A 23236-nucleotide genomic window follows, 5' to 3' on the forward strand; every position below is an offset into this window, starting at 1 on the left:
GTATGTTAGATAATCCTTTATTATGAAAAAATATACCACTTAAATAAAAGGACTGTGATAACCAGTACTGTGCCATCTGTCGGATGTCCGGGGAATCTTCCTGCGTTCCACAGAGAGAAACAAAAACCGGAAGTGATGCTATGGTGCTTGGCTCCGCCCAGTATGGGACATATGTTAGCAATGATGGCCAAAGCGATTAGGGGCACCTCCTATATCCCTTCTATAATTTCTACCCAAATCTCTTCTACAGGAGAAGGTGGCATCATTCCTCTTAGATTGCCCATTACCTTCTCTGGGTGATTCGAACTGTGCCCTGTTAGACGCCCCTCTTACTGTAGAGGAACTGCGAGAAGCCCTTACATTATCTGCCCCTGCTAAGTCTCTGGGTGCTGATGGGCTACCAGCAGAGGTCTACAAAAGATGTGCAGACCTATTACTACCTAGATTGAAACATACCTTTTACAGAGGCCTTGGAGCAAGGTCGCCTCCCTACCTCCCTGACTCTATGAATCAGGCCATTATTGTACTCCTGAAACCGGGCAAAGCTAGCCTATCTCCTGACTCCTATAGACCCAGCTCCTTATTATTCACGGATGTCAAATTACTGGCAAGGGTGCTCTCAACTCAAATAGCTAAAGTTTTTTTTTTTTTTTTTTTTTTTTTTTTTTTTTTTTTTTTTTTTTTTTTTTTTTTTTACTCCTACATGGAGACCAATCCGGTTTCATACCAAACAAGCCTACGGCTTTAAACATTCAGACTATTTCTCAAATCGCCTTTCAGGACAGCACCTGGAGAGAGCGTAGCTCCACCCATTTTCCCAGGAATCACTGCAGTCTTTAAATCCCTCCTTCACCATGCCTTCAGTTATTGTGTTCCCTCTGCCATGGTGGAAGCGCTGCTAGGAACCTCAGGGGGTCTGCGCTCTTTCTAGGTGGGGAAAGGGTGGCTTACCTTCTAGTTTGATTATTCTTTTTTTCCTTGACCATCCCAGCAACCCTCCATGCAGGGAGGGGGGGGGGGGGGGTGTTCTGGAGTTGCTGATCCTTTTGCTCAGGGAAGTGGAGGCCCCGCCGGATCTCTTTGCCTGGGTGCCCGGGATCCGCAGGTCATGGGCTATGGCAGCCTAGGCCGAAGTTTGTAAATTCGAATTTCCCAGCATGAGGGTCCCAGCTAGTGAGGGTGCATGTCTGGTAGGCCGGACTTCTGGTGGGGGCATTGCGGCATTGGTTCCTGCTGTTTGGAACGCAGGGATCATCGGCAGGTTGGTGCTTCCGCTTCCGGTCCCTGGAACATGGGACACCAGAAGCGGCCCTTTTTTAGCGAGGTCTGTCCTTTCCACTGCGCTCTCTGCACAGGAGGGATGAGAGGTCGGTGGATGCAGGCGCCATAGCTCCTGTCAGGCACAGGTAAGAGGGGTACAGGGGTACCTTCATCTTTACTATTGGGCCTTATCGTGGTTTTTCTTTGCCTCCTGAGGGAGCCTGCTGCTATCTGTGCTAGGTTCACAAACTCTGCCTTACAGTGATTTGCTGGGAGTCTTGTCTGGGTGTTGGCTGGTTTGCACTAAGTAAAAAAAAAAAAAAAAAAAAAAACAGTGAAGTAAAGTCGCTGTGAAATCCAGGTCTCCCTCTGTATTAAGGAAATGTCCTTCTTGCAAGAATCCTTTGAGAGATACTTGGACAAACCTTTGTCCAAAGTTGGGATAGCGGACCTTGTTAAAGAAGAATCTGCACAGCAGTGCAGGGATTTATTTTCTTCTGTGAAAGAGTTAACCGATACTCTGAGCTCTATTTCATTCCTTATGGGTTAAAGCTCCAGTAACACAAACAGACTCCCAGCAGATTATCTTGTCTAGCGCCTTGGCATCCACCTCAAAGTCAACGGGCCAGTGACTCAGAGGTAGAAGGAGCAAGTACCCTTCTTTCCCTTAGAAATTCAGGAAGAAAATGTCCAAGTGTCTGTACATGATAAAATGTATCAGGGTTTGGATGAGGCCAAGCACAGGGTTTTCCCAGTGCACAAGGCTCTGATAGATGCCATTAAAAAAGAATGGAAAGAGCCTGAAAAGCCCCTTCTCAAACTCTTAGATTTCCTTTTGGGAATAAAAGGCCTAGAGTTGATGAAGCCTTTTCTCAAGTCTCTCGCCGCTCTGATTTGGCATTTGAAGACATGGTTATTTTAGGGGATGCAATGGATACAAGGGCAGATTCACTCCTTACAAGGCTTCGGACTCCTCTGAGTCTAGTCTTAAGCTGGGGTATGGCATCCACAGTGGTGGCCAGGAATTTGGGAGTGCTGGTTGGAACAGCTCAAAACTCATGTTGAAGCTGGGACACCTAGGAAAGATTTATTGGAATCCTTTCCTTTACTGTTTAAGGCAGTTAAGTACATGGCTTAAAATGTCTGCTAGATCCTCATCTCTGGTCAACTCAGCCAGGCGTGCTATTTGGTTGAAAAAATGGTCAGGAGGCTGAGCTTCTAAGATCAATTGTGTGGACTGCCTTGTTCTGGGGATCTTTTGTCGGGCCCAGAACTGGAATCGGTCCTGGATAGAACGGCAGATAAAAAGGCTTTTCCCTCTAAAAGACCACAGGTCTAAGTGGTCCTTGCATTGGCAGGACACATACTGCATATGAAATGCTTCACAGCAGTGTGGCCCCTTGCGCAAGGCGCATATAAGGGAAAAGAGTTGGGGTTCTTTTTCAAGCCCCCAGATCAGCCTTCCAAAAGTAAATAACGTCCCCCCCCCCTGCTGGAGGGAGGGAGATTGAGGTTGTTCCTCCCATAATAAGAACAAGCCGCTCCAAGTCCATTCCCTCCCATAATAAGAACAAGCCTCTCCAAGTCCATTCATCTGAAGCATTGTGTCTTGGGTTAAAATCTGGAGTTTTCAGAACCCCCCCCCCCCCCCCCAAGCAGGTTCTTTGTCACTCCGTTTCCAAAGAACCAAGAAAAAGCTTCCGCAATGATGACTCTTTTACAGTAGCTGATGCAACAGTAAGTAGTCATCCAGGTTCCCAAGGAACAGGAAGGCCGGGGCTTCTATTTACATTCTTCGTTAAGAAGCCTTCAGGTAAAACTAGTTTGTACCTTTTTTTTTTTTTAATTATAGACTTGTTTAGACTCTTATGTTTTTAGAATCCAAACATTTTTGGATGGACACTATCTAGTCAATTTGGAATCTGTAATTCAGGGCTCTCCCATTTGAACTTTCGTCCTCCCCCCAGAGTCTTCACCAAAGTGATGGCGGAAGCTCTAGAGCCTCTGAGGCTAAGAGGGATCACTGTAGTCCCTTGTCTGGACGACTTACTACTTTTTGCAGATTCCAAAGAGAAGATGTTAGAAAATCTCCAAAAGGCTTGAATTCATCTCGAGTGTTTGGGTTGGCTTCTAAATTTAGAAAAGTCCAACGTGACCCTATCTGGTTTTTGGGATACACTATTTATTCTGTGCTTCAAAGAGTGTTTCCCCCTCAAGAGAAGATGGTAAAAGTTCAATCCGCGGTGGTTCAGATTCAGACCAATCCCAGTGTCTGTTCGGACTGCCATGGCAACACTGGGGCTCTTGACTGGATCCATTCCAGCCATCCAGTGGGCCAGATTACATTCTCGCCCAATTCAAATGGACATTCTTCGGAAGTGGTCACATCCACAATCCTTAGAAAAAGGAACCAGAGTCTCTACAAAGGTAAAGGGCTCTCTGGTGGTGGCGGAACCCGGTGAATCTAACAAAGAGCCTAATTTGGTCCTTTCCTCTGAACAAACGTCTGACCACAGGTAAAAGCGCATGGGGCTGAGGAGCCCACTTAGACGACCATACCCTTCAGGGTACTTGGTCCAAGGAAGTAGACAGGAAATCTTTCAACTGGCGGGAACTGAAAAACCTCTTTCTGGGTCTATTGTCCTTTCATCAAAGGATCAGGGGCAACATGTCCAGGTCCTATTGGACAACATGACGGCAGTAGCCTATGTATCAAAACTAGGGGGAACGAAGAGCAAAAGCTTTAGATCTGGCCACACAATGGCTTTTTGGGCAAAGCAAAATGTGGCTTCCCTGACAGCTGTCCACCTGAAGGGTTCACAGTCTCCCAGTGGATCTTCTAAGCTGGAAGAAAGTTATAGATGCAGAATAGAGACTGAATCAGGAGGTGTTCCTTTTGATCACAGAGCTCTGGGGTCATCCCTTGGTGGTTTTGTTTGCAAGCAAAGCACCGTAGAAGTCAGTGTGATGACGAAACATGTCAGGGCGTGAGCACACGGGCTACCTTGACATCAGTACTGTGAGCAGCTGCTGGGGACTTGCCTATACATCCTCCTGAGGCTGACGAACAGGAGAGAGGCGGTGAGCTTCCGGGCAGCGCTACTGCTGTCAATGTTATCTTGTTACAAGTGCCTTTGGTCATTTGATTTGATGTGAGTGCATAGAGTGGGGGAGCTTGGGGTAATTTTTAACAATAAAGGAGTGTTGAGCTACTACCCTATGAGCCCTTTGTTTTCTATATCACTCTGCACACATTTGTTGGACGAACCGGTATATGGTGTCTATGCATTTCCTTTGATTCCGATTGGGGAGATATTGGTATTCAGGAGTCCGGATTTGCCTGTACCTGGTCCTGTCTGATGAGAATGAGGAGATTAAAGGCCTTTTTTGAATCTGTCTGGTGAGTGAGCAATACCCTAGGGGTCACGAGGTGTGGTGGAAGCCTTTTGATCTTTTCTACGCTCCATAGATCCTCGCACTGTGGAGGTGCTTGCTGATTCACCATTATCCTTTAAGGGGGGTCACACTCGTTACAAGCGCTGCTCATGTGTTGGACTTTTCACTGCATGGACTTTTGAAGGGATTGACACTTTTTTTTTTTTTTTTTTTTTTTTTTTTTTTTACAAAGCTTCAGTATTCTTTCCCCTTCACAGGGAAAATCAGCCCTTGCTCATCCTTGGGACTTCTCTTTGGTCTTCTGCGTTGCTCATCCCCCCCCCTCCCCTCCCGTGGATACCACTGGTCCTCACGAAGATCAGGTAAGAAGCTACAGATCTAATCCTGATTACTCCCTTTTGGCCAAAAAGGTCATGGTTTGCTCTACTACTAAATCTAGTACAAGACCTCCCCTGGAAGCTTCCATACAGGAAAGAGCTTCTGATTCAAGGGACCCTGAACTATCCCGAGTGGATTGGCTTCAGTTGAGGACCTCCTAAGGGCTAGAGACCTGTCAGAGAAACTTATTTCCACTCTCCTTTTTCGGTAGGAAAATAGTGACTAGAGCTATCTATATAAAGGTCTGGAAGAAATATAATTCTTGGTGTTCTTATAAGATACTTCAAGTTAAAAATATAATTTCAATTTTGGAATTTCTCCGTGAAGGAATGGAGAAGGGCCTGGCATTTAGCACTCTGCAAACCCAAGTAGTGGCTCTTTCAGTGTTTTTCGTGAAAACTCTGTCACAGTTTTTTAAAGCCTTAATGCGAAATAGGCCTACAGCCTTTAAAGTTTTTCCCAAATGGGATCTATCCTTTGTTTTACGAGGACTTAGTAAGTCTCCCTTTTGAACCTTTAGAGGAAACCTCTCTGAGGACTTAGTTCTAAAAATTTTTCTGGTGGCAATCAATTCGGCTAGGAGAGTCAGTGAAATTCAAGCCTTATCAATTTCAAATTTTGCTTTTTTTGATTATTTTTCCAGATCGAATAATTCTCGGAACAGATCCATCCTTTTCTTCCTAAGATGGCTACATCTTTTCATTGTACTCAGGAAATAGTACTGCCTACTTTTCTTTTTTTTTTCTCAGCTCCAGCTAATGCTAAAAAGGAATCTTTTCATACATTAGATGTAAGAAGGTGGTGGTCCATTATTTTTCCATGACCAAATGGTTCAGAAAATCAAATGCACTCTTTGTAATCTTTATAGGATCCTGCAAAGGTGAAAAAAGCCTCCAAAGGTATTTTGGGTAGATGGCTTAAATGGGCAATCAAGGAAGCCTGCATGGCTCAGGGGGAAGCTCCTCCCTGAAAGCATTGCAGCTGATTCTACTAGGTCAATGGCTGCCTCTTGGGCCGAAAGGGCCGGTGCTTTGCCTAAACAAATCTGCGAGTCAGCTACCTGGTCCAGTTTCTCTACTTTCCTTTGGCATTATAAACTAGACTTACTGTCAGCTGCAGATCAGGCCTTTGGTAGGAAGGTACTGCAGGCAGTGGTCCCACCCTAGGGTAAGTTACTTGGTTATCCTTTCCAGGTGCTGTCCTGAAAGGCGATTTGAGAACCTTAGTTAGACTTACCAGTGACGGTATTTCTAAGCCTTTCAGGACAGCAGCCACTCCCTAAAGTTTTTCTAAGAGTATGACTTAATAACCTGTTATGTTGGTGGTAGTTATGTGCTCTGTTTTTCAGCATGTCGGGAGGCTACTATATAACTGAAGGCATGGTGGAAGAGGAGAGATTTAAAGACTGCAGTGTTTCCTGGGAAAATGGGTGGTGCTACGCTCTCTCCAGGTGCTGTCCTGAAAGGCTCTTAGAAATACTGTCACCGACAAGTTGAACTAAGGGTTTTTTTTTCCCCTCAATGCTGCCAAGGCCTTTGATAGCATTGAATGAACATATCTATGGGAGACATTGACTGACTCGTTTTGGTTTAGGAACTCCGTTCATAGCAAGGGTCAAATTGTTTGCCCACAGTGCTAGGATACATGTTAATGGGAATCTCACAAAGTCCTTCTCACTTCATAGGGGCACACGGCAGGGATGCCCATTGTCGCCCCTGTTTTGCCCTGGCAGTTGGGCCCCTGGCTTCTGCTATAAGAAATTCTTCACAAATAGTGGGGTTTAGACGTGGTGTGGGGGGGAAGACCAAAGTCTCGATGTATGCAGATTATACTCTTGTATATCTGGGCGATGCTGATGCCTCATTGTGCCAAGTCATGTCTTTGATCACTAAATTTGGAGCCCTATCTGGTTTCTCCATTATCTGGGAATACAGGTTATGGCTGACCCCTTAGATTATTTGCAATTAAACTTACTTCCCCTCCTCAAACAATTCCAAAGTAAGTGCACCACGTGGTGTAAACTGCCCTTAAATGTCACAGGTAGAGTTAATTTGATAAAAATTTGGGCCCCACAGCTTTTATACATTTTTCATAATGCCCCCGTCTGGATAGCATGTTGATGGTTCCAACGTATTGAAACCCTGTTTAGGAATCTTATATGGCAGGAGAAATCTGCTAGAATACGATTTTAAATACCATGCATTTTGGAAAGATCAGGGAGGGTTGGCAGTGCCTGTCCTCAAGCTCTATTTCCTAGCATCTCAACTCCCAACACTTTGGAGGATGGGAACTTTCAGAATTGAAGGATCCCATAGTTGATATCCTTCGGGGTAACTCTTCAGAGGAGAAGCTTCTGACCCACCTAGAGGGGGGGGGGTTTATGTCCCTAAGCGGAGAGGTCTCACGTTTCTACTGATGACGAAAGTTTGGTCTATGCTTAAACAATTGAAATTCACTGGTTACCTCAGGAAAACCCCTTTGTGGCATAACCCCTCTTATGTAGAATTACTCAAGTTGGAGGGTTTTCAGTTCTGGGACTCTAGGGGCCTAAGGTACGTGTGTCAGTTGTATTCTCAGAATATATTAATCTTTCTCAGAATTGCAGGAGGAGTTTGGTTTACCTAGACAACAATTTTACCACTACCTCCAGCTAAGGCATGCTCTGCAGGCTCAAGCACGAATATCTATTATGCTATTGGTGGAGCATGCAGTGGTGAGAGATAATGCAGGAGAGCAACAGGAAGGGCATGATCTCTAGAGTCTACAGTATATGGCATTAGCCTCTAATGTACAAGACCCATCCCAACTACCATGTTGGTGAAAATGGGAGCAAGATATGGATGGTGAGGTTTGGGATTTATGTTTGCACTCGATACCACTGACCTCGGTGTCTGTCTTATAAACTGTCACAATTGTTTATACTACATAGATCTTACCGCACACCAGTTCAGTTATTTAGCTGGGGTCGTAGAGACACTCCCCTCTGCCCAAAATGTAAGGTGCAAGAGGAAGATTTGGTTCATCTGATGTGGAGATGCCCAAAGCTCTTACGATACTGGAAGGAAGTGATGTTTATCATATCTAATGTATTCTCTGCTACAGTACCAATGGATCCAGTGATATGTCTCTTGGGAGCGGTGGATGAGGAGGTTTTTTTTTTTTTTTTTTTTTTTTTCCCCCCCCACCCCTGCATAGTACTGTCGTCAGACTTTTATATATAGCCCTTAAACAAATTTCTAGATTATAGATATCTCCCTATGCCCCCACAGTTAAGCGATGGATTGAGCAGGTTAATAATGTTTATACATGAGAAACTGGCGTATCAACATAGGCGAGCCCCTCGTAAATTCTATTCATTATGGCAAGCCTGGCTTGACATGCCAGGTCTCGCTCCCCCTCTATGGAACATTTGCTACATTCATAGTAACTACCTGTTGTTATGTAGAACAGCATTGCGATGGTTCACAATAATACTTACTCATTCGAGCTGGCGGTGTCAATTCAAAGTTAACGACACCCCCAGATCAGTTCACATATCGCAGTGCGAACTGACATTCGGACATGACTCGGATCGCATAAGTGTGAACCACCATGCAATCCGATTCTGGTGCGGACCAAAAAAAGGGTCCTGTGCGTGTTCGTGCCGAATCGGATGGGAATTCAGCCATACAATCTGTATGGCTAAATCACATCGCACAGACATCGCATGTGATTTTCAGAGCAGTGAGCTCCGAATCGCATGCAATGTCTGCCATCGCACTAATGTGAACCAAGCCCTAATCAGTACAGTATTAATCTGAAAAAATTGGAAGAGCAAGACCATGCATACTCTGAAATGAAAGCATTACATTACAGTACAATACAACACATAACCTCACTTCTGAAGCTGATTCTGTTGTACGAGAGTTTCAGTAAGTTTTTAGTAACTTCTTCATTTTCAATGAGATTAGCATGCATAAAAACTGATGATCGTTTTTCCAATTTATATTCTCATTGTGTGTCAAAAGGCTTTTGGACTCTGTCTAATCTTCCCTTCTGCAGTGTAAGCTGCTATATTCCATTGCATTGAGATTTATCTATTCACCTTGTTTGTCTGCTGTAGTTGTGTTGTGCCTTATTTTGTAAATCTGGGGATTGCCGCTCTGGGGGTTCATACACAACCAAGTTCTTATCAGTGGCATGCAATTAAGTGCACTTGCAGAATGTATAATGTACAAGTTGTGTTTGTGTTCAAAACATGGTAAGCAATTATGTGAGACTGCTAACCGAAACAATCTTTTGTGTTTATAATGTAAACAATTAAAATGTTTATACACTTCAGAGAATCATTTTTGTCTAGGTCATTATTCTTTTAGGAATTTCCCACGTATGCTTGACCTGACTAGAAATTCAGTCTTTCTTGAACAAGATTCGTTTTTTTCTCTTTTTAACCACTTGCCTACTGGGCACTTATACCCCCTTTCTGACCAGGCCAATTTTCAGCTTTTAGTGCTCTTACACTTTGAATGACAAATACTCAGCCATGTAACACTGTTACTTGCATGAAAATGTTGTCGTGTGTTTGTTTTTTTTTGTCTTTTTTCACACAAATAGAGCTTTCTTTTGGTATTAAATCACCACTGGGTTTTCTATTTTTTGCGCTTTAAATAAAAAGACCGAAAGTTTTTTGTTTTATAAAAAAATGCATTTTTTTTGGTTGTTTTATAAACTTTCAAATTAATACATTTTCTTCATAAATTTTGGCCAAAAGTTATACTGCTACATATCTTTGGATAAAAAAACAAAACAAAACCGTGTATATTATTTGGTCTTTGTGAAGGTTATAGAGTCTAGAAGCTATGGTGGCAATCATTTAAAAATCGATTACACATGATGTACTGATGGCCTAGCTCATTTCTTAAGACACTATCAAGCCAGGAAAGTACAAATACCCCCAAAGTAGACTTTCTAAGGTATTTAGTAAGCTGCATTTTTTTTTTTTTTTTTTTTTTTTTAGTGGAGGGGGGGATTACGGTGTGGGGTTGTTTGAGGTTGGGCTTGGCCCCTTAGTTCCAGTGAAGGGAACACTTAAGGTGTCAGCATACCAAGACTTTTTGGACAATACCATGCTCCCAACTTTGTGGTAACAGTTTGAGGATGGCCCCTTCCTGTTCCAACATTACTACACACCAGTGCACAAAGCAAGGTCCAAAAAGACATTGATGAGCAAGTTTGGGGTGGAGGAACTTGACTGGCCTGCACAGAGTCCTGACCTTAACCCAACCGGACACCTTTAGGATGAATTGGAGTGGAGAGTGCGAGCCAGGCCGCCTTGTTAAACATCAGTGCCTGACCTCACAAATGCACTTCTGAAAGAATGGTCAAACATTGCCATATAGACACACTCCTAAACCTTGTGGAAAGCCTTCCAGGAAGAGTTAAAGCTGTTATAGCTGCAAAGGGTGGGCCAACTCAATATTGAACCCTACAGACTAAGACTGGGATGGCATTAAAGTTTATGTGTGTGTAAAGGCAGGTGTCCCAGTTATGTGTAATAAAATGGAATGACACAGGTAAAAAGTATTGAACTCGCTAACTGAAATGTATTTATTACTTCGTACAAAACCCTTTGTTAGTGATGACCGCTTCAAGATGCCTCCTGTATGGGGAAACTAGTCGCAAGTATTGCTCAGGTGCGATTTTATTTTATTTTGGCTCATTCTTTCGCACAAATGGCCTTTAAATCTTGAGGAGTCCGTGGGCCTCTTCTTTGAACTTTGATCTTTAGTTCTTTCTATAGATTTTCTATTGGATTCTAGTCAGATAATTGGCTGGGCCATTCTAGCAGCTTTATTTTCTTTCTTTGAAACCAGGATTGCATTCTAATTACAGATAGATTTCAGCTGGTATGTTGGCTTTCCATTCCTTTTTGCACCTCTTTTTCGTTGTGTTCAATACTTTTTTTTTTCCCTGTCATTCCATTTTATTACACATAAATTAATTTCTGAACGTAAGGCCCGTACACACGATAAGAAAATCTGAAGGGAAATTTCGTCCGACCGATCTGCCGATTTTCGGATTGTTAGTATGGTGCTTTCGACAGCCGACTCCGAACTCCGATTTTCATCTCATTAGTACAGATTTCAACTGAAAAACTTAAGAGCAAGACTAGGCATGTTCAGAGACGAAAGAACACATACTAAACAATCCAGCACATGACATCTCTTCTGAAGTAGAATTCTGGCGTACGGGAAAATTTGTATGAAAAAAAACCTCTTCACTTTCCACATCAGACTAGCATGCCACAAAAAACGGACGACAGATCGTTCGATAATCTGATCGTGTGTACGGGGCTTTAGATGTGATGGCTGCATTTTATTTAGCCTTTCTTTATTCTATTTTCATCTGGTGATCCAGCCAGTAAGTCTGTTCTTTTTCAAAAGAGTCTCCAGCAGAGCATTACCAAGATGAGACGTTTAACACTAGCAGGAGTGCTTGCAATGGTCTTTATTCATATAAAACCTTTATCCCAAAAGGAAAAATATGTTATTTAGTGTATTTAGATCTGCTAGTACATATAAAATTCCCCCGGACTGACCATGCTGCTGTCAAGAGGTGCCCCTGTGCTCCTTCATCCAGAGTGGGGGCACTCTAATAATTACAGGAGGTATGTTACTGGCTAGATCACCAAGTAAAAACACAGCGGGAAAAGCCTAAAAATAAAACGAATGCAGCCACCACATCGAATGATTGGTAAGCTGCAATATATTACATTTTTAGTTTTTGTTTTTTTTACTTTTTACTGTATTTCTTTTTTTATTAAACCTGAATCAAAGGTATGGATGTTTTTGCATAGTTACATTGGTCCCACTTAGACCAGTAAGTATTCATATTTTTACCTGTGGGATCCATGTGGAATTTCAGAATCATTGTAGTAGCCACCACAACTACTGTGAGCCTCCCTGTCTTTTGGATCCCATGGCAAGAAGCTGCCCTTTTTATATATCAAATAATTGCTTGGTACTGGCGCCATTCATAAAATGTATTGTATTTTCTCAATGACTAAAAGCATTCTCTGATTGGACGAGGTGGAGAGATGGGGCAGTGACTTTAAAATCTGCACCTTGTCCAGTCTGGGAATGCTTTGCATTCATTGAGGAAATGCAAGGTGTTCTGTGAATGAGTAGCATAGTGTAGGTAGGAATGCATGTGGTATGATGGGCATACTGGATGATTTTCAAGGTCTGATCCATTTGGTTGTAAACAGATTTCAAAAAGATTGCCCTAGATGTTGATATAAGACAACCATATGATCATACGCGCACATGATTTACACAGTTCCTGAGGCTTTCATAAGAAATGCTTTGTTTAGCCTGGTGAAGGGATCTTCCAATCCTCTTAACCAGAGAGAGCTAGCCATTTTTTTTTTTCTATTCCTTTCCACCCCCTTTTACCTTTTTTTTTTTTTTTTATGCATTACCTGTTCCTTCTGTGTTGTAGCCTCAGATATATATATAGTGTCTACGGAATTCAGCAGAGCCATAGAGTGCTGCTATCATTAATATGCTGTTGCCCGCTCTGTACTGTATAGTCTAACTGAATTCTGTTTTGTAATGTGTGCTCTGTTGCCAAACCTAGAATGAATATCCTAAGTTTATTTGATTTATACACCCATGCATTTAAAAAAAAAAGAGAACAAATAATGGTGGTGCAATTGCTAGCAATGAGGAAGAATGTATATGGCAATAGACTTGTGTAACAAGGTTTATACCCAAGAAAATAAAAAACACTTTATTGCTATATCTGCTTTTGTTCTGTCTTCTGGTACAGAGTAATGTGTATGTAATCCAAGCACAAGATGTCCAAGTACCTGAAGCATTTCACCTCTGTTGGTGACAACCATAATGATAAGCAATGGCATGAAGATGAGGAGAAGCAGCAGGAGCCAGAGGAAAAAATCGAAACACCTCATCCATTTACGTCGTCCTACACCTTCCGGGATGCCCTAAAATGGCTTTTTAGCTGTCACAAGTTTCAGGTGCGATCTTTGTTTTGTCATAGATCATTTCCTTAGTTTTCCATTAGTGGAAGCCGGAAGGCTCCAGTATTCTACTGCATGTGTAATTAATCAAGGATGGGATTTTGGAGATTTTTCCAGCATGTGATCATACACTACTTAAAAATTAAAGGAACACCTTGAAAACGCATCAGATCTCAATGGGGGAAAAATATCATGCTGGATATCTATACTGATATGGACTGGGTAATGTGTTGGGAATGAGAGGATGCCAAATCATTTGATGGAAATGAAAATTCTCAACCTACAAAGGGCTGAACTCAAAGGCATTCAAAATGGAAAAAAAATGATCCAGCAAGCTAGTCCATTTTGCTGAAATTTCATTGCATTCTATTGGATTTATGTCAGGCGAGCGTGAGGGCCATTCAGTGGGATCAATTCCTTCATCCTCCAGGAACTGGCTGCATACTCTCACCACATGTGGCAGGTCATTGTCGTACACAAGAGGAACCCATGACCCACTACACCAGCATAGGGTCTGACAATGGGTCCAAGAATTTCATCCTGATACCTAATGGTAATCGGGGTGCAATTGTCTAGCCTGTAGAGGTCTCTGTGCGTCTCTCCATGGATATGCCTCCAGACCATAACTAGCCCACCATCAACCCAGTTAACCTGCTCTCCTCTGTGAAAAGCACAGGGTGCCAGTGGCGGACCTGCCAGTTCTGGTGTTCAATGGCAAATGCCATCGAGCTTCACTGTGCTGGGCAGTAAGCACAGGGCCCGCTAGAGGACGTTGGGCCCTTAGGCCACCCGCATGAAGTCAGTTTCATTAGAGACCTTCACACCAGTGGCACATCTGGCAGTGCTCATCCTGTTCCTCCTTGCACAAAGGAGCAGATACCGGTCCTGCTGATGGGTTAGGGACCTTCTACGGCCCCGTCCAGCTAGAGTAACCATGCTCCTGAGACTGTACTGGGAGACACAGCATACCTTCTGGTAATAGCACGTATTAATGTGCCATCCTGGAGGAGTTGGACTGCCTGTGCAACCTCCTATAGGGTCCAGGTATCGCCTCATGCTACCAGTAGTGACCTTGACCCTAGCCAAATGCAAAACTAGTAAAAACAGTCAGACAAGAGGATTAGGGGAAAAAATGTCAGTGGCCTCCACCTGTAAAACCACTCCTGTTTTGGAGATCATCTCATAGTTGCCCATCTGGTGCACCTGTTAATTTAATTAACACCAAAGCAGCTGAACCTGATTAACAACCCCCTCTGCTACTTAACTGACCATATCAATATGCCAGGAGTTTAAATGACTTGATGCTTTACTAAAAAGTGTTCCCTTTTTTTTTTTTTTTTTGAGCAGTGTAGTAAGCAGGGCTTTTAATGGTCTCCTCTTCTACAAAAATCACCTAGTGTATGGCCATTGGCCAGCCTTTGGGTCCTTTCACAACATATTACCCATACAAATGCATGTTTAGTAATGTGCTTTTACTTGCATTTCTGTGTGCATTGCATTATTAAGCATGTTATGTTGCATTTATATGTTGGCATGCATTTTAGTGCTCATCCTTAGAGGACCATTTTGCAGATCTATATCCTGTTTCATCATTTTCACTTCTGGTTGTGGGTTGAGATAAGAGAGTAAAAGAGAAAAAAATGCTTTTTCTTTTTTTTTTCATCATTCATTGACAGATGCAGCTTCATATCCTTCTTGACCATTGGGTTATGCTGCCCCCCTACAGGAGTAGGACACTAGGCAGGGAAAAACTTCACCATGCCTATAGGGCAGTCCTTGCAGGCATAACTTCACACACTCTACTACAGCCCTCAGTTTGTTTCTGCCTTGTTAGGAGTCACATAGTTCCCTTCTGGGACTTCGGTCTTGGCTGTTATTTTTTTGGGACCCTCTTTTGTAATTTATTTGTTTTAGAGTTCCTGGAGAACTACAAGCAACAGCCGTCTGGATTTCAGACTGGATATTCTAGATCTTTAAGGTCTCCCAGCCTGACCAGCGAGCGTGAGCAGGTTTTAGTCCAGCACTAGGCCTCGCCATGCCAGAGCCCCGTTGGATGGAAGGGCAACAAAAATAATTAGGGGAATGGAGGACATCGGCTATGAGGAAAGACTACAAGCACTGAACCTATTCTCTCTGGAGAAGAGATGCTTGAGGGGGGATATGATATCAATGTACAAATACTGTACTGGCGACCCGAGCATAAGGAACAAACTATTTAGAGTAAGGGAATACAATAAGACACGTGGCCACTCACTAAAACTAGAGGAAAGGCGGTTTAACCTTAAAGTGCGTAAGGGGTTCTTCACTGTAAGAGCGGTAAGGATGTGGAATTCTCTTCCGCAAGCAGTCGTATCAGCGGGGAGCATTGATAGTTTCAAAAAACTATTGGATGGACACCTTAAAGACCACAACATACAGGGGTATACAATGTACGGTTAAAAGCAAACACACACACATAGGTTGAACTGGATGGACTTGTGTCTTTTTTCAGCCTCACTAACTATGTAACTATGGGGACGAGCACGCGAGTGAACCGTCTCACTGGGACACAAAAGACCCGGGACGCCCTGTGTCGCAGCGTATTTCCTGGTTGGCAGCACCCCCACCCCAGGTGGGAGGTAATCTGTGTTTGAAAGGGCGCCCACCTGATATTGTGGTATGGGGAGTCAGTGTCCCCCCCCAATTCTCTGGCGGTCTGGGGGGGGGGTGTAATATATTTGGACTCATTAATGTTAACTTTTTTTCTTCATTGCAATGCATGAGGGCGGCCATTTTCTTGTAGTCCACAATCGCTGGACAGCAAAGGGAGACACTAAAGACTCTAGGCATGACCCAGGTGCTTTCTATTTCATGACCCAGGTGCTTTCTATTTCCTGTGTCAGATCATTCTTTATGCTGTACAGAACGCTCCTGAAAGCCTCCTGCTTGCTTTGGTAATGTTTTTGGGGTCTCTTGTAGGTATTCCTCACTCACACTGCTGACACTGTTAGGCTGGGACTTGCTATACCGTTAGTGCAGCGATCGCGTTTTTTGTGAATTTTTTGAAGTGACAATGCATCTTTTTATATTTTGTGTAAAATGTAGTCCCAGGACAAAATTTCACTACAGACCCCCCCTCAGAGCGGCAGCGGAACCCTCTGGGTCGAAGCCCCTGTCTGTTTTTACAGCAGTTTTGGAAAGCATGGTATCAAAAGTGGATTTAGTGTTGAAAAGTACCACTAGCTGTAAGCGCCCTTTTGCCTTGTACTCCCTCTGTAGTATCTTCAGATTCTGAGGCAGATATGGCCGCCGCAGACACACCCCCACCTTGGTGGATCTAGATCATCGCATTCTGATGGTGAAGAGGACATGTCTTCGTCAGCTCCCGCGTGGGAAAAACGCATTGGTGGAATCGCTTATAATTTCAGTCTGGTCCGGAGGAGTGGTGTCAGGCTGGCCGCCCCGCCTCTCCTGGCCCTGGGACCGCCCTGCTAGCGTACTCTGCAGTTGAGAGGGGATCGGCGCCGGCCCCTTTTTGTGGATCCTTCCTACATTGTGTCACTGTCATGTCGGGACGCTGCTTCTAAGTGTCTTGCTCGTTTCCTGCTTTCTGGCCGCTCTCCTCCTCCCGCTCCTCCTCCTCTGAGTGATCGGCCATTCAATGTCAGAGGAGAGCGGTCACATGATCGGATTTGAGAGAACGGCGCTGACAAGGTATTTGGAGGCATCGGTTTGCTATGGCACTGACACAATGTGGGAAGCTTCTGTGAAGGAAGATTTCTTACAAATCAGTCCAAACTGCTGCCTCGTGGGACCTGTAGAGGAGGGTCCTCTAAAACCGTCTAACCCGGGAGCTGAGGGAGCCATACAGAGCGCACGTGGGGTTGAAGGATAAAAATACAGTGTGAGAACCATTTTCTTTGGAGGGATAACAGTTCCCTCAGATGCCCGTCCAATGTGGTTTCTAAAAATATAGGATTAAATTTATATAATGATATAGAAAATTATACAAGTATAATCTAATGGCAAAGTGATGGGTATTGGGAGACTGTAGTAAAATCCCAAGGCCAGGAAGAAAATAAGCAAGGGAATAGCGAGTGGTGCGTAGTAGATACGTGCATGAAGGTGATGATGTAGAAGTATAGTAAGCAGCGCAATACTGCAAAAGAAAAGACCGGTCACTCAGCTATAGCGATGCCCTGAGGGGGGCGCCTGATCTCCAGGGGCATCCAAAAGGTGTTCAAATGTCTTAAACCATTATAAACCCCCAAATAAACAGCATTATGCCCCCATGTCAAAGGTCGTAGTCTGAGCCATGCAACGCACTGTTTTTTAATGGGATGTAAATAGCTACAGGTTTAAGAAGGCAGTCAAGGACAGCCATCCCATGCCGGATGACTCACTGAGGGCACATATTTCTTTGATTCCTAAGGATGGTAAGGACCTATCCCAGTGCTGTAACTACTGCCCCATTGCGCTCCTGAATACGGATCTTAAATTGTTCACCAGAATCCTGGATAATAGACTTATCCTGCATATCCAGTCTCAGATCCACAATGACCAGGTGGGTTTTGTCCCTCTTAGGGAGCCGCCTGACAACACCATCTGGGTCCTAAATTTAATCCATGCAGCCAGATCCTCCAGGTCCCCCCTTCCCCTGCTATCTACGGATGCGGAGAAGGCCTTTGATGGGGTCAACTGGCAGTTTATCCGGGCTGTACTGAATCGCATTGGGCTGGGGCCCTCCATGTTGTCCTGGATCCTTTCCCTCTATTCATGCCCTTCTGCGGCAATCAAAGGTAATGACACCCGTTCTGATTTGTTCTGATTTTTTCGAGATGCCAATGGGACCCGCCAGGGATGTCCCCTTTCGCCCCTGATTTTCATCCTTGCCCTGGAACCATTCCTCTGCACTATTTGAGGGGAGCCAGAAGTCGCAGGCTTCTGAAAAACCTCAAACCCATAAGGTTGAGGCATTTGCCGAGACAAACTGATCATTTTTGTTTTCTCACTGACCCCTGGACCTCCCTCCCTGCCCTGATACGGGGCCTATATCGTTATGGTGACTTGTCCTTTTTTCTGTAAATTTCAAAGTCTTTTGCTATGCCCATCACAATCCATGGTGCCACGATAGAGAGCCTGCGGATGGTTGGCTCATTCCAGTGGGCTACTGACTCCATTAGTTACTGACTCCATTAGTTACCTAAGGCATGAACATCACACCTGACCCTGCGGCTCTGAGGCAAACTTTACTCCCCTTACTCACGCAAATTAAGACAGATCTGATGCACTGGCATTCCCTCGGTAGGTGCAGCGGTCTTAAAATGACTACTCTAGCTAGGATTCTGTACCTGATAAAAGCCCTCCCTGTACGCCTCCCGTCCAGTTTTTTCAAACGGGTGGACACTCTGTTTCGGGAGTTTGTCTGGTCCCATCGCAGGCCCCGCATCAAACTTTAGCTCCTCTATCTCCCTAAGACTTGGGGTGGTCTGCCGAATATCAAAGCCTACTTTAGAGCAGCCCACCTGACCAGACTAATTGACTGGCATTGCCATTCCGGAGCTAAGCGGTGGGTAGATATGGAGTTGGAAGACTCGGGTGGCATGGCAAAAAGCTGGCCGTGGAACTCCATGCCTCTTCCTAGGAATTTAAGTGGTCATCCCACCCTGGGCTGTACGCTCTTGGTTGTCAGGGACGCTTTCCTGCACTCTGCGGTCTCCCTGCGCCCTTTGTCGATGGTACCTGTGGTGGGCAACTCTGATTTCCCCCCGGGTCTGATGGTGGCCAGTTTCGTGGACTAACTGCTGCGGGCCGTCTCCATCTTGTGGACTTTCTGGGGAGCGATGGTGGCCTCTCTGTGGTGGCTTTGTCTAGGTCTGTGTACCGTCCGCTGGATTTTTGGAGTGTCTCCAGATATTGAGCTTCTATGCCATAGATGAGAACCCACCCAGCACAGCCTCTCTGTTGCAGCCCTGATTAGTCCCCTGGCGGACTTCTCCCCTCCCTTCCATGCACACTGGGAAACTGACCTGAATACGTCACAAATGCCCAAAAGGATAAGATCCTTCTCTTTGTGCAAAAATCCTCTATTGCCTCCAAGATACAGGAGACGGGCTACAAGATCCTCAAGCGGTGGTATAGGGCAGTGGTCCCTAATCCTGGCCTACAGGGCCCAGTAACAGGCCAGATTTGCAAGATAACTGAAATACATCACAGGTGATATCATTTGCTGCTCAGTGATTGCAGTACTCTAGTCTGCATCTCCACAAGGTAATACCTAAAATCTGGCCTGTTAGTGGGCCCTGTAGGCCAGGGTTGAGGAGCACTGGTATAGGGTACATTCCTTTGCTGCATCGTTTTTTTTCCCCCATGTATCGGATAGATGCTGGTGCTGTGATGCCGCTAAAGAACGATGTTGCATATTTTCTGGGAATGCCCACTGATTAAACCTTTTTGGCAAGCAGTGACCGACACCATCAAACCGCTTACTATGTCGACGTGGTGGATGACCCTGCGGCATGCCTGCTGCATCTCACCCGAAGGTCAGCTAAAAAATACAAAGGGTCTTTGACTATTCAGCTCTTGAATGCTGCCAAACCCTGTATACCCCTTTGTTGGATATCGTCTGTCCCACCTGCGAGGTCTCTGATTCTCCAAGGTTAAGGAGCTCCGGGACATGGAGGACTTGTTGGCCACTTTGTACAACCGGGAAAGTGCTTTCCAGGACAAATGGGGAACATGGGACTACTTCACCTGCATGGACACATACCTATGGGAGCTCCCCAGCCCTGGCTGAGGAGCGGGGGCGTGGGTCTGGGGGCCTGGGTACTGCTACTGCTTTCTCTCTCTGTTCCACTTTCACACGTTCCCTTCTCTCCACCACTGCTTCTTCCTCTTCTTGTCTTCTCCCCTTCACGTTCTACTCTAAACCTTTCTTAGTTGTCCCCTCTGTGTATACTTCAAACTATATCTCTGCTACTTGGGACCTTCCCGTCTGCTCCTCTCTGCTCCCTAGAAGTTCAGAGCTTGATATTTGCACTAGTACTGATTGGGAGTCCTTCCGTCGGTACTACATTTGTACCCGACACAAGTAGCTATCACAAAATTTGGTTAACTGTTTTTTTTCTTGACTGTTAATGCCTGTATAATATGGTACATCTGTCATTGCACTCTGCCTTGTTGGAATTTCGCCCACTCCTCCCCAGTTGGTCTTTTTTTTTTTTTTTCTACTGCTTTTGAAGTTATGTGGAGCATTGTATCCTGCATTACTGGATGGGTTTTTTTTTTTTTTTGTATTATTCCATTTTACTCAATGCACTGTTTTCTCATGTGTTTTTTTTTTCTCACCTTTTTTTATTAAATAAAGAAATAAAATTTTTTTTTTTGATAGTGACCGTTTGTGGACTGCAGTCTTTAAGTCATTCCACAGATTTTTAATGGGGTTTAAGTCTGGGCTCTGACTAAGCCGTGCAAGAAACATCCCCTTTTTTTTCCAACCACTGTGGTAATTTTTGCTGTGTGCTTCGGGTCATGGTCATGTTGGAAGATAAACCTTTGACAACTTTCTGGCAGAGGGCAGCATATTTTTCTCAAGCATTTAATGGTATTTTGTCCCATCCATCCTTCTGTCCTGACAAGTGCTCCAGTCCTTGCTGCAGAGAAACACCCTCCTAACAACAGGATATTACCACCTCCATGCTTAACTGTAGGAATGGTGTTCTTTAGATCGTGAGCTGTATTGGAATTCCACCAGACCTCGTTTCGTGTTGAAGTCAAATAATTGAATTTTAGTCGCATTGGACCATAACCCCTTTTCCATGTGGCCGCAGAATCTTCAAAGTGCATTTTAGCAAAGCTCAGTTGTGAGACTGCATATGGTCTTTCTTGAGGAGTGGCTTTTTATTCTTGCAACCCTCCCATACAAGCCACATTTGTGGAGCATTTGTGATATTGTCAGATGCACACCGTAAACACTTTGTCCTAAATTTCTTCAACTGCTTCAGAGTTACTGTAGGTCTTTTGGTAGCCTCTCTGACCAGTTTCCTCCTGGCTCTTTCAGTTTGGAGTCCTGATCCAGAGAAGAGTCTGTGTTGTACCAAATACCTTCCATTTCTTAATATTAGACTTCACTGTGCTTCTAGGCAATGATAAAGCTTTTGAAGTTTTTTTTTTTTTTTTTTTTTTTTTTTTTTTTTCTTTTGTATTCATCTCCTGACTTGTGCCTGTCCACAACTTTATCCCAGAGATTTTTTTTGACAGTGCCTCTCCACCCATAGTTGATGGTTTGCCTTCAGCTCCACCAGGGACTGAAATGCTCAAGGAAAGCTTTCATGCTGAGCTAATCAAAATACCACAGCTGGTCACAGTTGAAAGTCAATTGTGTGCCTTTTGAGAAGGTGATTAGCTACACCTGGTTTCAGTTAAGTCATTTAATTCTGTTTCTTTTTTTTTTTTTTTTTCCCTGACATGTTGGTGTTCTATCTTTAGTTTTGGATGTTATATGTTGAGTAAATACAGCTGGATAAAAAAAACAAAAAACTTTTGTCTTTTATTTCAGGCTGCAAAGCAACAAAATGTGATTGTTAGAGGGGGTGATTTTCTATACCCACTGTTGATAGGCAGAAAAAAAACATAGGTTACTGAAATGCTCGTTTTGAAAGGGGACCTTTTCATAATTTAACCTGTATGGTTATAATATACTTCATTGACTGCCTTAATCAGTAACTCTGTTTGACTACAAAAGTATGGGTTAAGCTGGATACACACTATCCAACTTTTGTGGTTAGATTTCCTTCAGATTTACCTTTTCCATGTAGTGCAAGGGCCTGCCATATTGCATACAAATTGAAAGTGTTTAGGTTTGACCTCCTCTTATTATTATTATTATTATTATTATTATTATTATTATATGGTTTTGGTAAGTCTAAAGGAAAGTCTTCAGAAAATCTTATAGTGTGTATAGCCCTTTAGATTGACCATTATCTGAAAGCTAAGTGAACGGAAGTCTGCTAATGGAGACAGATGGTTATAGAGAGGTTCATTCTTCTTTTAGCATATGACAGTGATGAATTTATATGCAGATGCATGTAAATGTGAGACAAGGCAAAATTGAACTCTTCCCTGGTATCTTTCTCATTGTATTTCCTTGATACTCCTTCATAGAAATAATGTGATTGAACTGTACATATGGAAAAAAGTTACTAAATATTGCTGCCCTGTCTTTTCAGATTGTCATTGTTTGCCTTGTTATTCTGGATGCCTTATTTGTGCTAATTGAAATCCTTCTCGACTTGGAACTGTTAGTGGAAAAAGTTGATCATATTATACCAGAGGTAAGGACAATGTGGGAAGCAGCTATAAAAAGATTGGGGAGGCTGTGCAGGGAAAGACAAAAAAATAAAAAATCTCCAAAAAACTGGGGTCAATGCTTATTGCAAAAAAAGTCTACCTTTCATGCCTAAAATTACCAACTACCATTTGTTTTACAAATATTCTGCTCCAAATGCAGTGAACAGATTCTTTAAAAACACTACAATCACACACCTTTATTGGAATATACTGGTGTATTTCCTGATCCTTTTTTAGACTTTTTTTTTAGCCCTTATTTTTTTAGCTATTAGGTATTTTCCCTTTTTTTAAGCCACATATTACATTGTTTTAAGAAATCGAATAAATTTTGACGTCTTCAGGTTTTTTGCTACTTGGATGGAACACATCTCTTATCTGCCAGGGATGACTGTATTATAATTGTTTTAATTTAGTGCATTATTAAGTCTATTGGTTGTACATTGAATATTTTGGATAAATTGTGGAATTGTGTCTGCTGCTTACTTTACAGGTTATTTTTTTCTTACTGCGTAAGCACTCCCTTTTTTATTAAAGTGGTTGTAAATCTACTCATATAACTACCCAATGAAGTGAACAGCCTCGGGTGATACAGAGATGAAAATAAATTCTTCTTCATAGGTTTTTCTTGTTTATCTGCAGCCAACTCTTCTCTACACCCCTTCAAAAGGCCAGAATCGTGTACAAATCCTTCTCCATCTGTGAAAAGCAGAGAGGAGGGGGTGGAGAGGCTTCAGTTACAGTGTGTGAGGGGTGATTGGAGGAAAGGAACTGCCCCCCCCCCCCTCCAACAGCAGAACTGTGTTGCGAAAAGGCAAGCTCTGTGCTGAGCTCCCTCACCAACACAAATTTTATCTG

General features: G+C 43.6%; 1 protein-coding gene across 2 annotated transcripts in view; it reads left to right on the forward strand.

Moving 5' to 3' along the window:
* The window catches only part of HVCN1 (hydrogen voltage gated channel 1), a 78224-nt gene that overhangs the window by 41041 nt on the left and 13947 nt on the right, over positions 1-23236 (forward strand). For both annotated transcript variants that reach the window (XM_082259700.1, XM_082259701.1), the window contains exons 2-3: positions 12844-13051; positions 22261-22365. In XM_082259700.1, coding sequence (XP_082115826.1) covers positions 12872-13051; positions 22261-22365 — 285 coding nt within the window. In that variant the 5' untranslated portion in view covers positions 12844-12871. The remainder of the gene's footprint in view (positions 1-12843; positions 13052-22260; positions 22366-23236) is intronic.

This window comes from Pelophylax lessonae, assembly GCF_965119305.1.
Source record: "Pelophylax lessonae genome assembly, chromosome: 1".
Lineage (NCBI taxonomy): Eukaryota > Metazoa > Chordata > Amphibia > Anura > Ranidae > Pelophylax > Pelophylax lessonae.